Genomic DNA, 20,170 nt, shown 5'->3' with positions numbered 1-20,170 from the left:
ACACATTTACTTGATCATTAGTTTATCAATTGTTTTATATTGCCATGGCCCATAAGCAACCAACGAATCTGTTGCTGCTTCACAAACATCATCGTCATCATCATCATCAAATCCAAAAATTAAAATCAAAACTCAAATCTTTCGAACGTTGATCGAAACCCCATTTCCCATTTTTCAATTTCTGATCCTCTACCCCCCTTTATGGCGTCAACCACGTCATCTCCGTCTCCCTCTCCCTCCACCACCCGAAAAGAAGCCCAAGGCCTCCTCCTCCGCCGCTTCGAGATCGGCCATGTTCTCGGCCATGGCAGCTTCGGCAAAGTCTACGTCGCTCGCAACATCAAAACCAACGAACTCGTCGCCATTAAAGTCATCGACAAAGAGAAAGTCATGAAAGGCGGTTTGATCTCTCACATCAAACGCGAGATCTCCATCCTCCGCCGTGTACGCCACCCCAACATCGTCCGTCTCTTTGAGGTAATGGCCACGAAAACCAAAATCTTCTTCGTTATGGAATACGTTAAAGGCGGTGAATTATTCAGTAAAGTCGCTAAAGGTCGATTAACAGAAGACGTCGCTCGAAAATATTTCCAACAACTGATTTCTGCAGTAGGGTTTTGTCATGCACGAGGTGTTTATCATCGAGATTTAAAACCAGAAAACATTTTATTAGACGAAGATGGTGATTTGAAGGTCTCCGATTTCGGTCTGAGTGCAATTTCCGAGCAAATGTGCGGCGATGGTCTGTTTCATACCTTTTGCGGAACTCCCGCGTACGTCGCGCCGGAGGTTTTGGGCCGGAAAGGGTATGAAGCAGCAAAAGTCGATATTTGGTCTTGTGGGGTAATTTTATTTGTTTTAATGGCTGGTTATTTACCATTTCGTGATCAGAATATAATGGTTATGTATAAGAAGATTTACAAAGGGCAATTCCGGCGACCGAGATGGTTCTCGCCGGAGCTATCCCGTTTGTTAAAAAGATTACTTGATACAAACCCGGAAACCCGAATCAGGATTCCTGAAATCATGGAAGATAAGTGGTTCAAAAAGGGTTTTAAACACATTAAGTTTTATGTTGAAGATGATGACATGATTAGTACTGTGAAAGATAGAGGTACTGAAGATTGTATCGATTATTTTTCCGATCAATCTTTATACTCCGAATCCGAAAGTGAAATGGAAGTTAAGAAGCGGTCTGTTAGTGGTAATTTCCCGAGACCCATGAGTCTAAACGCGTTTGATTTGATTTCGTTTTCGCCTGGATTTAGTCTTTCTGGGCTGTTTGAAGACGGAACTGAGGAATCAAGATTTGTGACAGCAGCCCCAGTTTCTAGCATTATTTCGAAGTTGGAGGAGGTAGCGAAAGTGGTGAGTTTTTCGGTCAGAAGAAAGGATTGTAGGATTAGTTTAGAAGGGTCACGAGAGGGCGTGAAAGGCCCGTTAACGATTACTGTTGAGATATTCGAATTGACACCGAATTTGAGAGTTATAGAAGTTAAAAAGAAAGCAGGGGATAAGAGTGAATATGATGAGTTTTGTGCCAATAAACTTGGTCCTGGATTGCAGCCTCTGGTTCTAACTGGATCTTCTGAACCATCTTCACATTTGCCTGCTGATAACAAATAAAGAAAGGAGCAGGATTCAAAAGGGTATGGTTTTGTTGGATTTCTTTACTCTTCTGATCTTGTTTTTATCTCTTCCTTGATGCAAATTATTGGATTTCTTTAGTTTTTTGATCTTGTTTTATATGTTTCTTGATGCTAAATTGCTAATTGTTAGAGTAGAAGTGGTCTAAAATTGCATCTTTTATGTTGTTGGTGTTATAAGATTAGATGGAATCCATGGGTTGTATCTTCGTGGTGTTTGCGAACGCAATTTGATTAGTCAGTCGAGGACTAAGATGGAGTTTGCAGCTCCGTTTTCTTGATTTCTTGATATCGTGCACTCCCGACCCTTTTGAGACATGAATCCCTTTTCCATATATATTAAAACACCCGAGTTCTGAATACGAAAAATGTAATCTTGATGGCAATGACATGAATATGAAACAATATTAGGAGGTAGAGAGGTTGTTTATGAGAATAGCCCGGATTGTGAAAAGAGATTTTGAGATGAGGTCAGGGGTAATGTAATGGAAAATCTCATCCTCCCCGGGTTCGAATTCAAGCGTGCTAAAACCCTTGTGGCCAAGGAGGTTAGCCTGGGGATTAGTCGTGCACGTAAGCCGGCCTTGAAACCAGCTATTACCCAAAAAAGATTTAAATATTTAATATTTATATACGATAAAACTCACATTCCTCACCAAAGGTGAGGCATGAATCGTTGACCTTCAAGGAGGTTGGGATTTATCGGTAACCTAGGTACCACTAGGCAATTGACTTAGGGGTTGTTTTATTGGTTTTCCATTAAATCCAGAATGAATAAAGTTGTATGTGTAGATATTAGTCTATCTGTATAAATTGAGAATGTTTTTGTTTGGAAGAGCTTTTTCATAGATAGGGACACATTATTTAATTAGGAGGGGCAAGTTTGGAAAAAACTTGGCTTTCTTCATAAAGCTCCCCTTAGAAACTTACTGAATAAGTCACTTTTATATCATTAAGCTACTATCAACAATCATGTATAGCGGACCGAATAAGTGAATCCCATTAAACTCATTAAGCTACTATCAACAGTCATTTATAGTTGACCGAATAAGTAAATTCCATTAAACTCATTAAGTTACTAACAAACAAGCCCTTATTCGACTGCCAGCACCAGCTTTGGCTTTAAAACTTCTGGACCAAAAAACTAGGTTTTGAAAATTAGGAGGGTGGGGTAATAATTTAGTATATGCTTCAAGACTTTTCATATGAACCATCATGGGGTGGTTTGACTTAGGAGTTTAGCTTTCTTTTAATTATTTTGCATAAAACCTTTCCTATTACTCAAGGGTAGTTTAGGCTAAATTAAATTGGTGGTTATTTAGGGGCCGTTTACCAAACACTTACCCGGATAAGTGTTTATCGGCAAAATTCAATACTATCACTTACTTACCCGATAAGATTTTAGTCCACCAAAATGGTATCGTATGCAATATTTTATCCGGTAAGCATTAACCGTGGTAAAAGTCGTCGTCCTCATTTACCGAGTAAGACTCTAAGTCCTTGTCTTCGCTCTTACTGGGTAAGATTCTTGGTCTTTGTCATATTCATCAGTAAGATTATGTAATTTGATAAGCACGTACCAGATAAGTGTTTGGTAAACGATCTCTAAATCTTTACAGTGGTTTCACAGGTCTTACGAAAAGTGGTTGGTCTCACTAGAAGGAGCTTCTTATCTATATGGAGCTTCACACGTGTAGTTCCACAGGAAGCTTCAAATGCAAAAGTATAACAATATGGATATCAAATCATAATATGACTCAACATACAATCACATGTGTTGTTTTACAGTGTAAAACAACACATGTTTTAGTTATTCTCACAGTTCTCAACATTTTTAAGGTTCTTATTCGATTATTTCCATGTATATTTTTGGAGCAGGTTAGTTTGTTGGAAGGAAGCTTGATACGGTTTATACGTCGCACATTGTATACTAAGGTGGCATTCGATCACATGATGGAATTTGTCATAGGAATTGAAAATGAATTTAATCGGGTTTGTTCGTAAGTTTGGTTGGTAGGAATTGAGATGAAATCAGTCAAATGAATAGGAATGTGTCTATTTCGTTAGGTTTGTTGAATATAACTTCCAAATGATTAATAAAATAATAATAAATGACCAAAATACCTCTTTTTCTAAAAATAGTACTGATATAATGGTTCAGCTGTGATAACTGTAGTGTCATTCAGTATTAACCGTTACTCGATTAATATAAGTTGGTTCAGAAACCCACGGTTATAAAAACAAACAAAAAGTTAACTACAACTAATATTAATTCTTAAAAATTCACAATTTTTTGCCCCATTTCCTCAACTGAACATGAAACATAGATTGTGCAGCCAACAACTCTACACACTGCTTTGGATTCATCAAATCCAACAATCCTTTCAACGTCTTCAACCTCACACAATCCCCCATTTTCATCACTCGTTCCAACCCACTCAACAACCCTTTCAACGCCACCACCGCCACCGCATCGCCACCGCCACCCCTCGTTAACCGCAACAACTCCACCATCCTCCGATCAGCCATCCCAACCTGCTGTCTCTCCATCTCTCTCTCCACCTTCTCTTCCTCCATCTTGATCTTCAATCTCAACCCTTCAATCCTCTTCACCTGTTCCTCCGTCAAGTCCACCAGCCCGGTCCCGGTTTGCCGGAGTGAGTCAACAAACCGGAAAACCGCCGACGGCTTCCAACCGGTGACCCAGAGATAAGCGTTTTCTAATGGGGTGAGCCAGACAGGAGTGAAGAAGGCACAGACATCTTCATGGGCAGCTGACCATTTGAATCTGTAGTAATTCTTGTGGTGGGTTGTCATTTTTGCGACTAAATTCTCGTAATCTGATTGATGGGTGTAATCTTGAAGGAGAAATCTATGATATTCTTCCAGCTGACAGACCCACTTCTCGTAGAAATCTGAGAATTTCTCTTCAATTGCTGTCTGCTTCATTGCTGCTGCTGTTTCCTTTTATTAAACCAAACAAATAAGTCGTCTTTTAAGGTTATATATATATATATATATATATATATATAAAATGTGTATGTATATGTGTATGTATATATAGAGAGAGAAAGAAGTAGAGGTGGATGATTGACACGCTGCGAGTTTGGGGAAATGCGTGGCTTATATGCATGCTGCATGGTTTACGCGCAGCTGGTTAGCCATAGGGTGCCTGCCTCATTGCTCTCATGCAAACCTTTCATGCCATACTCCTTTTTTTTCTCTTACACTAAAAAGGTTCGAAATATTTTTACCTTTCATAATATTTTACTGTAAAATTTTAAGTATGAAAATAGTTTCATGTATCTTACGAAAATAATATGGTATATAAACCCAATCCATAATATATATATATATATATATATAGTTGTATTTGAAATATAACATATATATATAGAGGTTGGTTATTATACAACCCTTGACATTTGTGCAACCAATACAACCCAATCTCAACCGTTCATTTCATTTGATGAATATGTGATTTCATAGAAGTTTTGATTGTTTCCTAATATAAAGTATTAATCATAATTAATGAACTCTATTCATATTCCATAAATATTCAAATCATAATAAATGAACTCCCATCATTTGTATAAATATCTCAATTAATTGGGTTGCAAGGGTTGTACAAATACAAAAGGTTGTAAAAGAAATATACCCTATATATATATATAGAGAGAGAGAGAGAGAGAAAGAGAGAGTTTGTTTCAAATGTAACTTATCACATTTGTACAACCAATACAACCCAATAAATTAAAATATTTATGAAAATAATGAGAATTCATTTATTATGATTTAAATATTTATGGAAGATGAATAAGATTTATTAATTATGATCAATATTTTATATTAGGAAACAATCAAAAATTTTATGAAATTACATATTCATCAAATTAAACGGACGGTTGAAATTGGTTTGTATTGGTTGTAAAAATATAAATAGTTGTATAATAACTCACATTTTTTTGTATATATTTATATATATATATATGGAAAAGATACATAATAGATTTGAAGAGAACCCTAAAAAAAGAACTCAAAAGAATTTATTTTAAAGTGTTAGATTGAGATGAACCAACGGGTATAATTAAAGAGATTGTTATAATTTTAAAAATAAAAAATCCCTTTATTTTTTTAAATTGAAAGTATATAGATAAAATATAACCAAAATTTGAAGTGAAACAAATTACACAAAAGAAAAGACTGACGGATTTTTAGTTGTTATTCATGGTTTTTGGGTCCTTTTTTTTGTTAGGTTTTTTTTTATTAACTTGGATATCCAACCCGTTATGTGAGCCAACTAATCACAGGGGGACCGCCTGCTTTGTAGATAGTCTAGAGTCACCGCATTTGAATCTCTGTGGTCACAAGGGGATTTTTATTCTTCCTTGGATTTGAACCTGGGACCTCGTGGTACTCTTGATCTTTGAAGCCAAACTCAAACCAATCAGACACCACCCTTGTGGTTAAAACATAATTAAGTTTGTATGATTTGTAAAAATTACACCGTTTATATATATAAGGCTAGTATTTAATGCATAATTAATTTATATTTGTTTCACAATCTGAAACCATTTTAAATCTTTTTTAAAACAAAAAACACATGTAAAAAAGTTTCTCATTGTCAACCAGATCAACGAGTAATCAATAAGATTAATCATGGCCTAGATCAGTGACCTCCATTAATTATTGGTGATATCATTTGTCATTGTCGTTCGTCGGTTATATTAGTATTTAATTACAAACGTTGTTCAAATCATGAGCATACCCAATTCATTAGCTATGATAGCACAGATCACCGTTACGTTCCGTCATCATAAATTTTAGACTCGTAAAAAGGGCAATTATATTGTATTGTTGTCACTTTCGAAATAATATATATTTAAATGGATTAATTATATATATAAAAACTAACTTAGATACTATAATTTAATTAACCAATGAGACCACGTTTATAAGAAAAATATAAATCAAATCAATACCAATATTTAATGATTTAATTGAATTTATTTGGTTAAAAAAAATGAAGTTTGGATTTTTATTTATATTTTTTAAGGATTTATTTGTGGATTAAAAGGACTTAGAAATTGGGAATTTTAATCTTTAAAAAAAAAAGCAAAGTCGTGTTTCCAAGAGTTGAGTCTGATGTCATCTCAAGTACCACGTGGGTGTAGACGTGTCATGAGAAGGGGCCATGTGGTATTCCACGTGGAGCTTTCTCCACCTTCCATAATTGTGAATAGGATGTTTGCAAAAAATGGAATGAAATGAAAAGAGCCCACATTCATGGTTGCCCTTTGGTTTCATAGGTGGCCAAATTGAATTAATTTATACCAAAATAATTTAATAAAAATCTTACTTTTATACTTATCGGGTTTTTTTACTGTAGATATCTGAGTCGGTTTACGTATATTTTGATTAATTTTATGGATTTTGGAGAACAATCGAAAAGATTCTTGATAATCTTGTAAGATTTAAATTGTTGACCTTTAGAAAAAGTCTAGAGATGGCAAAAAAAAACTCGAAATCGGTGATGAAAATCGAAAACCGAAGTTTTTGGGTCGTGTTCAGAGACATTCTGTCAGGGACGAAGGAAAGATTTTGTCTTTTTATTTATATATATATACTATATTATAAAACATTTGATAAAAACTCTTAAAAACAATTTTTTATGCATAAAGTACTGTTTATTTATGCATATTACTTAAAATTCAAGATCACAAGTAAATTGTGCATAAGTACAACTTATTAAAACTTTATTTTAAATTTGTGTAACTAACTATAGATAAACACAATCAAATACGGGATAGATATCTCATTTTAAATATATAAAATTTAAAATACAATTAGGATAGTTATAACAAAATACTTAATTATTATTTTTATCAAAATTATATTATTAAACAATAAATAAATTACTTTATTATTAAATTTAAATTAAATTATAAATAAAATATTAATTAAAGAAATTACACAAAAAAAACCAGAACTTTAAATAATAAATTTGAATACTAATATCAATATATATATATATTTTTTAATTTTTATGCTATATTTAAATTTATATTTTATTCAAAAATAAAAATATTGTCGTTTTCTAAAAACCACTAAAAACCGTATTATATTGACATAGATAAATAATAAAATAAAAAATTAAAATCAAGTTATATCTCGATATATTATGCGAGTACCTTTCTAGTTAAACATAAATGTATATAAGCTACATAAGGGACTATTTGGTTGGTTTTCTTATTTAGTTCTATATAAATAAGACTCTTTGTATAGATTAAGAAAGTTTTTGTTTGAGAGTGTCTTTTCATAATGGAAGAAGCGTGTTTTTTAATTCTAATGAGAAAGTTTGGAAAAACTTGGCTTTCTTCATAAAGCTTCCTTCTACCACGTTTTATATAATTAAGCCACTAATAAAGAGTCATGTATAGCTAACCGAATAAATTATAAATACATAATAATTTTTTAATTTAAAAAAAGACAAATCGATCGAAAATCCCCTCAACTAAAACAAAAAATAAACCTCGTTGACTATTTTTGAACTTATTGAAAAGTATAGACGATTTTTAGGAAATTGATCAAAATAGTTAATTTTTCTAACCAAATTCACTTTTTAGTCATTTTTTTAATTGAATTCTCATTTTAACGAGAGATTATAAAAATGTCTTAAACATTTACGTAAACTGGATTATGATATTAAAAAAAAGGAATTTTTTTACAAAAATTTGCACAAGGATTCAATTTTTTGTGTAAAATTTTGAATAAGAATCTCATTTGCATAAAGAATTTGCTTACTTTTTTTTTCATTTCAAAATAAGTTCTACATAAACGTATAAAACAATTATATAAACTCTAAGTCTAACTAAGAGCCGCCTATCAAATACTTATTCGATAAGTGTTTACCAGTAAAATTTAGCATTATCATTTACTTATCGGGTAAGATTTTAGTGCACCAAAACGACATCGCATGCAACAATTTATCCGGTAATCGCTTATTGTGGTAAAAGTCGTCGTTCTCACTTACTGGGTAAGAACTGGGTAAGATTTTTGGTTCTTACCATATTCATTCGGTTAGATAGTGCGACTTGGTAAACGCTTACCCGAGTAAGCGTTTGGTAAACAGCCCCTATGGGGCCGTTTACCCAATTGCTTACCCGGTAAACGCTTACCAATAGGAGTCAACACTATGATTTATTTTGATGCGCAAGATTTTAATACATCAAAACATATCGAATGGAACAATTTACTAGGTAAGCACTTACCTTGGTAAGAGTCATCATCTTCATTTACCGTGTAAGATTCTCCATCGTTCTCATCGCTCTTACCCGGTAAGATTCTTGGTCCTCCTCATGTTCATCCGATAAGGAAATTTATCCAATAAGCACTTATCAAGTAAGTATTTAATAAACGACCCCTAAAAAAGGTGAAACATGACTAAAAGATGAAGTTGATTGGGAAATTGATTATTTAGTTCAATTCTCGATGATTTTCAGTTTTTCTTTTTTCAAACCAAAGGTACAAAAAGTCGAATTTACCCTTTAAACTAATTTCCATGGTCTAAAAGGTCGGGTCGGATCTTTATTCTAACCCCATTTTCTTCTCCTCTTCACATCATTTCAATTTTGACCCACATTTCTTCAAAAAGGATCTAGATTACAATTTACACATAGTAAACAAACAATTTGGATAAATTATGAATATGAATATGAATATGAATGCTCTTTCTTCCATAGACGGATCTAGAGAGGTGGTTAGGTGGTACGTGCCATCGTATTGTTCCTCTGTGGTAAGATAAAAAAAATAGGTTCGTGAAAGTTGCAACCGTTTTATTCTAGAAGGTGCAACCGTTTTATATGGTGTCACCGTATCCAAAAAATTTTGGGTCCGCCCATGCTTTCTTCAACTCAATTCTGGTAAGTTTTCCTGGATTATAATATATGTAAAAAAAATTGAGTAACTTTTTGTAACTTGTCATCTCAACGGTATGTATGTATATGTGTATACGAGTAATTTGCATAAAAATAAAAAAAACAACTTTAATTATATGCATATGTACATACGGTCCATATAAACGGTTATCAGAATGTTTCTCAGTTTTTCATTTTCTTTGGGTTTTCCTGGACCTTCCTTTTATATATATGTATGTATACACATATATCATGTATGTGTACATGTATATCATGTATATATATAGATATATACATAAATGTATATCATGTACAAACCATGTAATTCTTACAAATTTAAATCTTGTTTTTATCAAGGGGCGGGCGGGGGGAGGGGAATCAATAGTTCCCAGTGTTTCCTGTAGCGAGGATACACTCTGTCATGGAGTCGGGACCTAGTGTATTGGATACGGTGGCATTTCTCACCGTTTTGTTCCTCCGTCGTAGTGTAAAAAATTATAGGATCGTGAAAAGTATAACCACATCAATTTGTTGTGTGCCGCCATATATATTTTGAAATTAAGGAGAGAACACAAGTATCCTTTGGTAGAGTTGGTTTGTAAGGTTTTTCTTCCGTCCTAGATCTGAGTTCGAATCATTTTTTCCGTTTTAGCTTTCAATTTTAGATTTATTATGTTTTTGAAAAAGATTTGCAATAAAACACTTGAACACAGGACTTCATATATGAAAAACAATGAACTAACTAATAGATTAATGACAATTTTCTGAAAAATATCTTTATATATGTTTCTTATAGTCAAATGATATTACCACTTGAAAAAAATTATAGGTCCGTCTCTAGTCAGGAATGGGGTGTATCATATATGCAAGCGTGTCAGAATGAGTAGAACAGTTGTTTCCATGAATTAAAAGGGTGTTTTTTCAGGCTATTTAGCTGATCTTGTGACAACTTATTTGCGATAGAGATTATCTTTCCATATTTATAGGATCTAGTTTCATTGTAAATGTTAGGTATAAATAGGTGATATAGGCATAGATTTTTAGAAGAGAATTCCTACAATCACTAAAATTTTTATTCACATAAGAGTCGTTCAGAATGTTGTAATTCACATGTGCATTAGGTTCATATGTGAATCAGTTAAATAGTTCACATGTGAACTAATTAGCAGGTTCAAGATACGAACATATAGTTCTTATGTGAATCACATGAGTTCACATATGAATTTGTTTGCCGATTACTTGTAAAAGTTACGAAATTACCCCTTTATCTTCTGCATACCTATGTGAGAATTATCCGGTGCTTCACAGTTAATTCACATGTGCATTGGTTTTATTGTTGACATCATTACTTTATTTTAAATCAAAAAAATTACTGTATACAAAAAGACTGTTAAAGCTTTATTATAATAAAACCAGGTATATATGATGCAAAAATGTTGCTGTGTTTTACTGGATTTATGTGTATATGACAAAATATTTGAACATTTTATGTAAAAGTGTTACAATAAGTTTATAAAATATTTTTTAAACATTATAGCAGGTTTTTTAGAGTAATTTTAAAATAAAAAAAATTTATATTATATAATTTGAAAAAAAATACCTTATGAAAATAAATGTCCTACAAAAAATAAAATATATTTCTTTAACTATATTAAATTCATACTTTATTTTAAAAAAAATAAAGTCTTCAAATATAAATTCTTTAAAATAACAACCTAAACAAATTACTTTTTATTTTGTGGACATATTATTTTCCAAAGTATCAACTTCATTATCACATGTATATAATACCATATACATTAACATTGCTATATAGAATAATGCACAAATCATATGAATTATATTTATGCTACAAACCATTATGTGACGGTAAAATTACTGATGGAAAAGCGACTAAAAATTTCACAATCGCAACTTACTTTCAAGAAATACGTCTGGACCATGGTGGAGTTTAGCGACACAGATGGTCGTAAAATATCACCAATGTGACGTATTTTTGAGAAATACATTTATGTAACATGGTTTAAGGTTCGAAAGGTTCTAAAAGCTTTAAATACTACATAAAACCATAGGGTTAAGGGATCTGATTAAAACATCATTTTTATCTGTTTCTAAACAGCTGCTGCAAATGGGTTCCTCTTCCACACGAGCGGTTGGTACTCTTCCACCAGTGTTTCCTCGATCTTCTCCCATGGCATCTTGTGCTTCGCTAGTTGTCGTTTCTTTGCTGCAACTCCAAAAGTACCGCCGGAATTCTAAAATATGGAAAAATATAAGTTTAGAAGACTGAATGAAATACTTGGTGATGTCAAAGTTCATTGCTAATCAGAGCATATGTAAATAGAGAAAGAGAGGTTCACGAGAAAACCCATAAAAAATCAAAAACTGAGGAACGACATGAGAAACATTCATTTGATGGTATACACATGTGCATACAAATAATTGAAGTTGTTTCCTGGTTTTTATGCACATGTGCATACCGGAAAATTTTCTTAGAAATTACTTGTATGTACATGTGCATATCATTCGTTACCAAGGTATTCCTCAATTTTTTTCATTTTTGTGCAGTTTAACCTGATCCTATATATAACATGTACACACTTTTGAGACATATATCATACCTTAAGGCAGTATCCATCTTTAACGTCGCAAATGGGATAATCGCTAGGGCAACAAGACGAAGTTCCCTTGCAGCAAACGGCATTTGTGTAACCACAACAACCGTGGATCAAGCAATAATTATAGAACTCAAAGATGCAACAACATGTTTGGTCTGCTGCACAATATGAGAATTCACCACACTTGCTAGGAGCCGGTGGAGTTGGTGATGGTGGTGGGTGCACTGGAGATGGTGGTGGGTGCATCGGAGATGGTGGAGTTGGTGGTGGTGGTGGACCAGGCGGCGTTGGGATAGAGGAGACAGGGTAAATCGCCTCGTTATACATCCCACAAACCCCGTTTTTGATATCTGTGTTTCTTTTCATCAAAATGTACCCTTCCATTCCCCAATACGTACCCCATTGGTTCTTGACGATCCAATAATCTTCGCCACCTTCTGAACCATAACCAACTACAAGCACCGCATGGTCCATGCTATATGCATCACTCGAGCATTCGCCATTGTAAATACCCTACATATTGTGAAAGAAAAAAATAGTTTCTTTAGGCGTTTTCATGTAAATAAAGATTCAACAAAACAAAAGACTTTTACCCACAAAAATCACCTACGGAAATTTGCGTCTGAAAATAACAATGGTTCCGATGGAATCAAATATTTTTCAAGAAAATAGCAACAGATCACCCAGAAAATACTTGGGTAATATGTCATTGATTTGAGTTTCCCATCAACAATTTACCCATCAACTTTTTTATAACGGTTTTTTGACGAATCACTTCTTTAGCAACGGATTTCCCAGGGAAAAACAATAGGTAAAAGTCTTTAATTTAGTAGTAAGATTCAACAAATCATTTTAATACAAAAAAATCATCACACGTACACCGGTGTATAGTTGAAAGTCATAAGCTGAGCCATCGATACCAATAGTCACGGGTTGCTTGGCCACGACACAAAGGAGTGCGTCTCCGTTTGATTCGACTTCTACGTAGCTATCGATTGATACAACTGACTTTTTCGCCTATTTCGACCACAACAAAGAATTTATGGATCAAAATTAATATCACTAAGGTGTCGTATAAGGATCATAAGCAAGAAACAAATATCACTTGTTTAATTACGATAGGGTCAAAGAGTACCTTCGCTGTGATGCATTTACTTCCATAGCCATTAGAGCTCGTATAAGGGTAATCGGCTTCGGAATCCAGCCCACCGTTTTTAATAATCCACCTAAAAGCAGTGTCCATGTTTCCGCCATCGCACCCGTAATCGTTTGTGTCGCAATCAACAAGCTCTTGTTCTGAGAGGCTAATGAGGTCACCTGTGGCTATTGCATGTGCACCTTCAATGGCCCCCGTTACAGAGAACGCCCAACAACTTCCTACACAATAAAACGTTAACATAATATTAACATGTATGTATTTCATATTATCTTATATTTTTCGAAATAAATATGATACTTATGTTTTCAATAAATCTTCAATCCAAAATTACATTTTTACCCATCAAGATATTACTTTTAAAATTTTATTGTTGGTAAAATGTATTTTAATAATTATTTAATATTTCTTTAAGTTAATTCTCATGTCCAATTGGTTTTTATATATTTTAAAAACCAAAATAAATAAATTTTAAATACAAATTCCATGGAAAAAACATGAAACACATAAGAAAAATGATCGTAAAACTATTAATCACAATTAAATAATTAATAATTTAGAAATTAAATTTAAGAAAAAGGAAATTTACCACACTGCCCTTGGTCCTTCATTGGTGTAACAACTCCTTTGTCCCTCCAATCCAAAGAAGTGGGTGCATCACAAGACCTCAAATTCGAAGTCGTATTTCCGTTCTCGCCCCTCATCTTTAATGTATTTCGTCTAGGCCCCTTAATTTTCGATAAATACATCTTCTTAAATTCCTCATTACTTAAATCGGCAAATTTGTTCAGTCCCACCATATGTTCTGTCTCTGATTTCCGCTTTGAGTTCTTCTCCAATATGTACTTCAAACTCTTTTGGAAATTCCCGAGCCTCTGTGCCTCCTCGGCTTCGTGCTCGTATGTCTTTCCGTGCATCTCCTTCCATTTTCCGAATAGTTCGTAGACCTTCTCACTTGATAAAACGTCAGTTTCTTGACCCTCAAGTATCGAGAACTCAGTGGGAAGAGTTGATATTGAGAATGTTAACGTAAACGACAAAAGACATATGATCAAGAGAAGAAGAGTGATGATGGAATTTGAGGTGCCCATTTTGAATGAGCAAATGAATCTTGAAAAGTTTCTTGAAATTGGTTTTGATTTATAGAGTTTGTGAAAGAGTTTGAATCTTTTGGTTTGTCCTACCTACCACGATATCTTGGGTGGCCAATAATATAGCAAAATTATCTTGAATGGTAAGTGTACGAAAATGCCCATTGAAGTGTTGGCATGAAGTGGTAGTTAAGAGGGGCTTTTTGGTAATTTGAATAAGTTAGAGATATATACCTTGTTGTCTACTTATTGAACACATTATTTTTTTTATAATAAATACACTAATCTTGTTATAATAAATATATTTTTCATAAGATTTTAAAAGTTTTTTAATGGAAATAAATGTTTTCAATAAAAATAATATATATTTTTAGAAACATATAATTATTATATCTTTTAATTAATTAAATGAACAATTTTACCATCAATGGTAAAATAGATGATGAATTAATTCATTTTGTAATTAAAGATACAGTTATAAAACAATATTGTAATTACAAAAATGAATATTATTTTGGAATAAACTAAAAATATATGAACATTATTTAAACGAAAGAAGTGAATTATATAATTAATTTCAATTTTTTTGAAAATAATAAGTAAAGACAGATATATTTGTATGAATGAAAGATCAAATGAGAACATTGTCAAAATAAAAGAACATGAAAATGATCAAATCATATATGATTTTATACTGTAATCGTATGCGACTACAAAATACAGTTAATGCATGGGTGCATGGATGACTTGGCCCACGACTTATATCGTGGCCAAGGTCGAGCCTAATGACATGTTATTTTATGTATAAATTGAAGTGTAAAATAACATATAATTTAATCATTTCAATAAATAATTAATTATTATTTTCGTTTAAATACAAAAGTATATTCGTATTTAAATAGTCAGATAGTTTCACGTGAATAACAACGTTTCAGAAGGCGCTTTAATCGGTGGGTCAAACGACGATAATCGTGTCGTTTAGAGAGTGATGTTTTATCCCACGTTGAAGTCTTGAAGAGCATGGGCATTATTGTGTGTAAGGTGAGGATTAATTTCTTTTCTTTTTTGATAATAATATATTAAAGTATAAATTTGGTCCATATGTTTGTAAGACATAACCATTTTTCGTCCTTATATTTTTAAAATTATAGAATGATCATCATAGTTTATACAAATATTCATGTTTGGTCCCTCTTTTTAACGATTGTTAAAAAGTTTCGTTTATGGGTATTTTAGTTTTTTGATCAATTTTTTTGTCTTTTACTTATTCAAAATCGATTTTATGATTTTGGTTTTTGTGGTTTTTAATTGGGTAAAAGACCAAAAAATCAATAAAAGACCGAAAATGTTTCATTTTAAACTAAACTTTTTAACGATCGTTAGAGGGATGGACTAGAACCGTACGTTTTCTTAAACCACGATGGTCATTTTGTAATTTTAAAATTGTATAGACGAAAAATGTTATTTTTGACAAACAACAGGGACCAAATTTGTAGTTTACTCACAACCAATTTTATATATTTATTCTTTCGAATAAAACTATAAAAAACGTTAAAAGTATTAATTTTTTTAATTAATTTGTCTAATTTATAAATTATAAAATCCTGCTAAAATTATTTATAAATATATAAATTATATTTTTATTGTATTAAAAGGTATTTAAATATTCCATCATTAACTAAAACAATTTTATAAAAAATTAATAATAAATTAAATTCTCTATTATTTAGCAGAATTTTTTTCAAAACATAGGGAGAAGAGAAGGTGGTAGGTATCTAACAACTAAAAGGGTAATCCTATTATTTTATTTTATTTAGTTTTTTATTTTATTTTATATTAATATTTATGTTTTGATAATTTAATTGATAATGTTGTTTGATAAGTTAAATACTGTTGACCAGTAAATTAGTTGATAAATATTAACGTTTGGTAAAACTAACTGATAAACTAGATTATAATGCAAATTGACCTAAAAAACATGTTAAAAAATTAATTCAAAATATATAAGATTTGTGAATGAAAAAACCCGAAAAAACTGATTTTCTATTTTTTTCACTGTGATGCTCGAATCGATATTTTTATTCGAAATATATATTATCATAATATTTTTTTTAAATATCTCATTATAATAATATCTTTATTTTTTTATATTAAAAAATGTTAAAAGAATAAAATAAGGACAAACGTCTGAACCGTATAGGTCCACCTCCGAAACAAAGCAGAATATACATATATAAAATACATGTGTTTTAAATTGATTGCAATAGTTGACAAAAGATGAAATAATACATCCAATGAAGCTTCGTCGAAGGTATGTGATAACGTATGGATGTCATCCTGTTAGTCCATATTTCAAACAGTAAGACTTTACCATGTAGCGTGATCAAAAAATACATCTATAACAGCTAATATTCCAAACAGAAAACAAGATAATATCGAACTTGAAAATTAAGTTTTTATCAGAACGCTAAAAAAATGGATGAATACAGTACCGATTTGATAATTTGCTTACAATTGATAGACATAAAAAACACTCGTCGTGCAAGTTTGAATAACCAATCGAGACAATCGGCTGCAACAAAATAACTGAGATCGTATGGTAGGGTTATAGAGATAAGTGTTACCGAGACATGTTTTTTGGGTTTTTAATATTAAAATTTCGGGAATCGAAATTAATTCTTGTATGGGTCAGGTCAGATTTTTTATGAGAAAGATGTTTTTCTGATTCAAGTGTATGTAATAATAAATTTATACCAAACATTTACAAGAAAATGTCGCAGACATTAAAATAAGATTTAATTATCAATTATGTGACATAAATATAACAAAAAGAATCATCTTGTTAGCTATTTGCCTTCTTTAGAGATGATAAAAAAACCGAAATCGATGGTAAAAATCGAAAAAAGAAATTTTTGGGTCGGGTTTGGGGACATTTTTTCGGGAGTGGGGAGGGGATCAGGGACATATTCGGGGATTTTAACGGGAACGAGACGGGGATGGTAATCACCGGTCCGGCCCGATATGTGTATATATATTAGTTTATATATATATATATATATATATATATATATATCATTAAAAGAAAATACTAACATTAATATTTAAAAGGCTTTTATCCACTTTAGCTCAGCACCCCAAATAAGACTCACGAAAAAGTCTAGTTTATTTGTCCAATCGTTAAATCGTGATGTTTGTTGTATGATGTTTGTTGTATGATGTTTGTATTTCTGTTTACTTTTACATTGTAATCTAAGATGTCGTTTGTAATTAGTTTGATTATGTTTGATACATTTAGACTTACATCTTGAAATAAATTCTAATTTAATTTTAATTATGAAAAGTAACATATTATAACTTATTTCAGATCGGTTCGGGTTTCGGGTATAACCAACGGTGACCGGGGAAACCAATGGAAAAAGGGGGATTTTTACCCTTAACGGGTTCCCAATGGGGATCGAGGAAACCGCGAGGACCCAATAGGGATCGGGACGGTTATGAGGATGGTTTTAGTTATCAATGATACCAATAACCGACCCGAACCAGGCCCGTTGCCATTCCTAGCCTTCTTAGTGTCGTAAGACACTAAAATGGAAGATTCACCAAACCAATTTATTACACTTACTCCTCTCTTTTATATAAAAATGATTGTTCGTCACTTTTTTTAGACTTAGACTTGAAATATTGTTCTGACATGTTATAATCGTTTTGTATATGTATATATGTAGAGATGCTAAATGATTGATTAACCGATTTTTAAGCAAAAAGGACCAATGATCAATAAATGATAGGACCAGCCTTCGACCGGTAAAAAAGAAAGGCCTAAATCAATTACGGTTTTCGGACTAGGGCAAAAAAATGGACCAGTTAAAGGAAGTGTGAAAAAAGACCGCTGACCTGGTTTAGAGGTTGCCGATAACCAGATTAATCAAGGACCCGTAAAAGATCGATTTTTTTTATCTAACTCATACCGTCTAATTTTGAAATTGGGACTGATTTTTACCTGCAAAAAAAATTGTTTCTTTTATGGAGATGTTAAAAGTCAATATACAATCAGTAATGTGGACGTAGATGATGAATTATCAAGTATTGAAATTAGACGGCAAAGAAAATGAAGACCATTGAGTTATTTAACAAAAAAAAAAAAAACGACATCAAGTTCGATCAAGATGACAAAAACAAAAAAAGCCTTCAAGCTTAAGAAGACAGATCAAATTAAAAAACGAACAGCTGAAATGAATTTGAATCAGTGTTTTGATCCTTTGAAGTATACATTTTCTTCTTTTTTCCCATTTCTTGAATTGGTGTTTTCAGATGTCACCAGTTCAAGTCCTCCTGGGGTCACCGGAGGGTTTGTCTGAGATTGCGACAACTTAACACACATAATATACCTCGATCAAAATGTAACTTAGATCGAAAAGCTAACAGCGAAAGTCTTTACATCACATATCAGATGAATTAAATAAATAACACGTCTAAAGAAACTCAAGATATAACAAATTGAAACGAAGGGTATCTATATCGTTTCTCTTGCTTTCGAGCCTTCAGCCTGATCGATCACTAAGATACATGTTTGGATCAACTTTACGCTAGGTATGGCAATGGGACAGAGATGGGCAGGGAATGCAATCCCCGACCCTTCACGTACATCATCCCCGTCCCCAGTTTCCGACAGGTATGGGAATTTGAATCTCCTCTCTGCTTTTTTTTGGGCCTATCCTCTGTCCATGAACTATCTCGATCCATGAAAACTACATCAGCCTTTTAATTTGTTGCAATGTTGATTATTGACTTATTGGCATTTAGAAAGAAATGTTCTATACCAACCCACCAAAGTGTAAGAAAAATAATAGTTGAAAAGTCGGTTTTGGCATTTAGGAACATGATATGGAGATCGGCTAACGGAAGTGGTAGTAGTTACATAATTACATTTTAAAGGTAATTAATCTTTCCATTATATATATATATATATATATATAGGGGCCTATTCTAGGGGGAATTGATTAGTTTGTGGTAACTGAGATCCAATCTCAACCACAAATCAACGGATAAATTAGAAAATTAATAATTATGGTAGTCTGAGTTAAAATTATAATTAGAGGGTTTTTTAGGTATTTTTAAAAAACTCATCTCTCTTCTCTTATCTCTCCGACCTCCAATCTCCGGCCCCCGGTGAACATTAATGTGGCAGGTACTAATTAATCACAAAGATACACAATGTGATATCCATTGTGATATACTGTGATACCATTGTGATACCAACTATGATACCAACTCAAACCTTAAAAACAAAKATACACAATGTGATACCCATTATGATATATTGTGATACCGATTTCACCGGAGATTGGAGTTCGGAGAGATGAGAGAGGAGAGAGAGGAGGGAAAAGTTATTTAAAAATACATAATATGCCCTCTAATTATAATTTAACTCAAAATACCATAATTATTAATTTCCTAATTTATCCGTTGATTTGTAGTTGAAATTGGACCTCACAGTTACCACAAACTAATCAGTTCTCATTTGATTAGGCCCATATATATATATATATATAGGGAAGGATTCAAACGAGAACTCCTGCGATTTACGAGAATGCGAGAACAACCCAATAACCACATATTGTGATAAAAAATAAAATTAAAAGATTTTTAAAACTAAAATTGAAATTTAAAAAGATTCAAAAAATATTAAAATTAAAAGGATAATAATGGAAATGATATCATAAAATCTTTTAATACGATTACA

At 32.4% G+C, this 20,170-nt stretch overlaps 3 protein-coding genes across 3 annotated transcripts; 1 reads left to right on the top strand and 2 right to left on the bottom strand.

Moving 5' to 3' along the window:
- The first annotated feature begins 219 nt into the window (after window positions 1-219).
- On the top strand, window positions 220-3,377 carry LOC112526714 (CBL-interacting serine/threonine-protein kinase 12-like). The gene is made up of 2 exons (XM_025137105.1): window positions 220-1,649; window positions 3,277-3,377. Exon 1 carries the CDS (start codon window positions 391-393, stop codon window positions 1,624-1,626), a length of 1,236 nt encoding a protein of 411 aa, XP_024992873.1. The 5' UTR covers window positions 220-390; the 3' UTR covers window positions 1,627-1,649; window positions 3,277-3,377.
- A 552-nt stretch (window positions 3,378-3,929) lies between these two features.
- On the bottom strand, window positions 3,930-4,595 carry LOC112526326 (protein DOG1-like 4). The gene has a single exon (XM_025136587.1). It carries the CDS (start codon window positions 4,593-4,595, stop codon window positions 3,930-3,932), a length of 666 nt encoding a protein of 221 aa, XP_024992355.1.
- Window positions 4,596-11,380: 6,785 nt separating this feature from the next.
- LOC112526650 (low-temperature-induced cysteine proteinase-like) lies at window positions 11,381-14,435 on the bottom strand. Its single transcript, XM_025137024.1, has 5 exons — window positions 13,926-14,435; window positions 13,316-13,557; window positions 13,060-13,197; window positions 12,184-12,693; window positions 11,381-11,817 (listed from the first exon to the last, which is right to left on the bottom strand). Exons 1-5 carry the CDS (start codon window positions 14,425-14,427, stop codon window positions 11,674-11,676), a joined length of 1,536 nt encoding a protein of 511 aa, XP_024992792.1. The 5' UTR covers window positions 14,428-14,435; the 3' UTR covers window positions 11,381-11,673.
- Between the last annotated feature and the right edge of the window lie 5,735 nt (window positions 14,436-20,170).

This window comes from Cynara cardunculus (assembly GCF_001531365.2).
Source record: "Cynara cardunculus var. scolymus isolate 2C chromosome LG 14, CcrdV1, whole genome shotgun sequence".
Lineage (NCBI taxonomy): Eukaryota > Viridiplantae > Streptophyta > Magnoliopsida > Asterales > Asteraceae > Cynara > Cynara cardunculus.
This window is presented reverse-complemented; position numbering and strand designations above follow the sequence as displayed.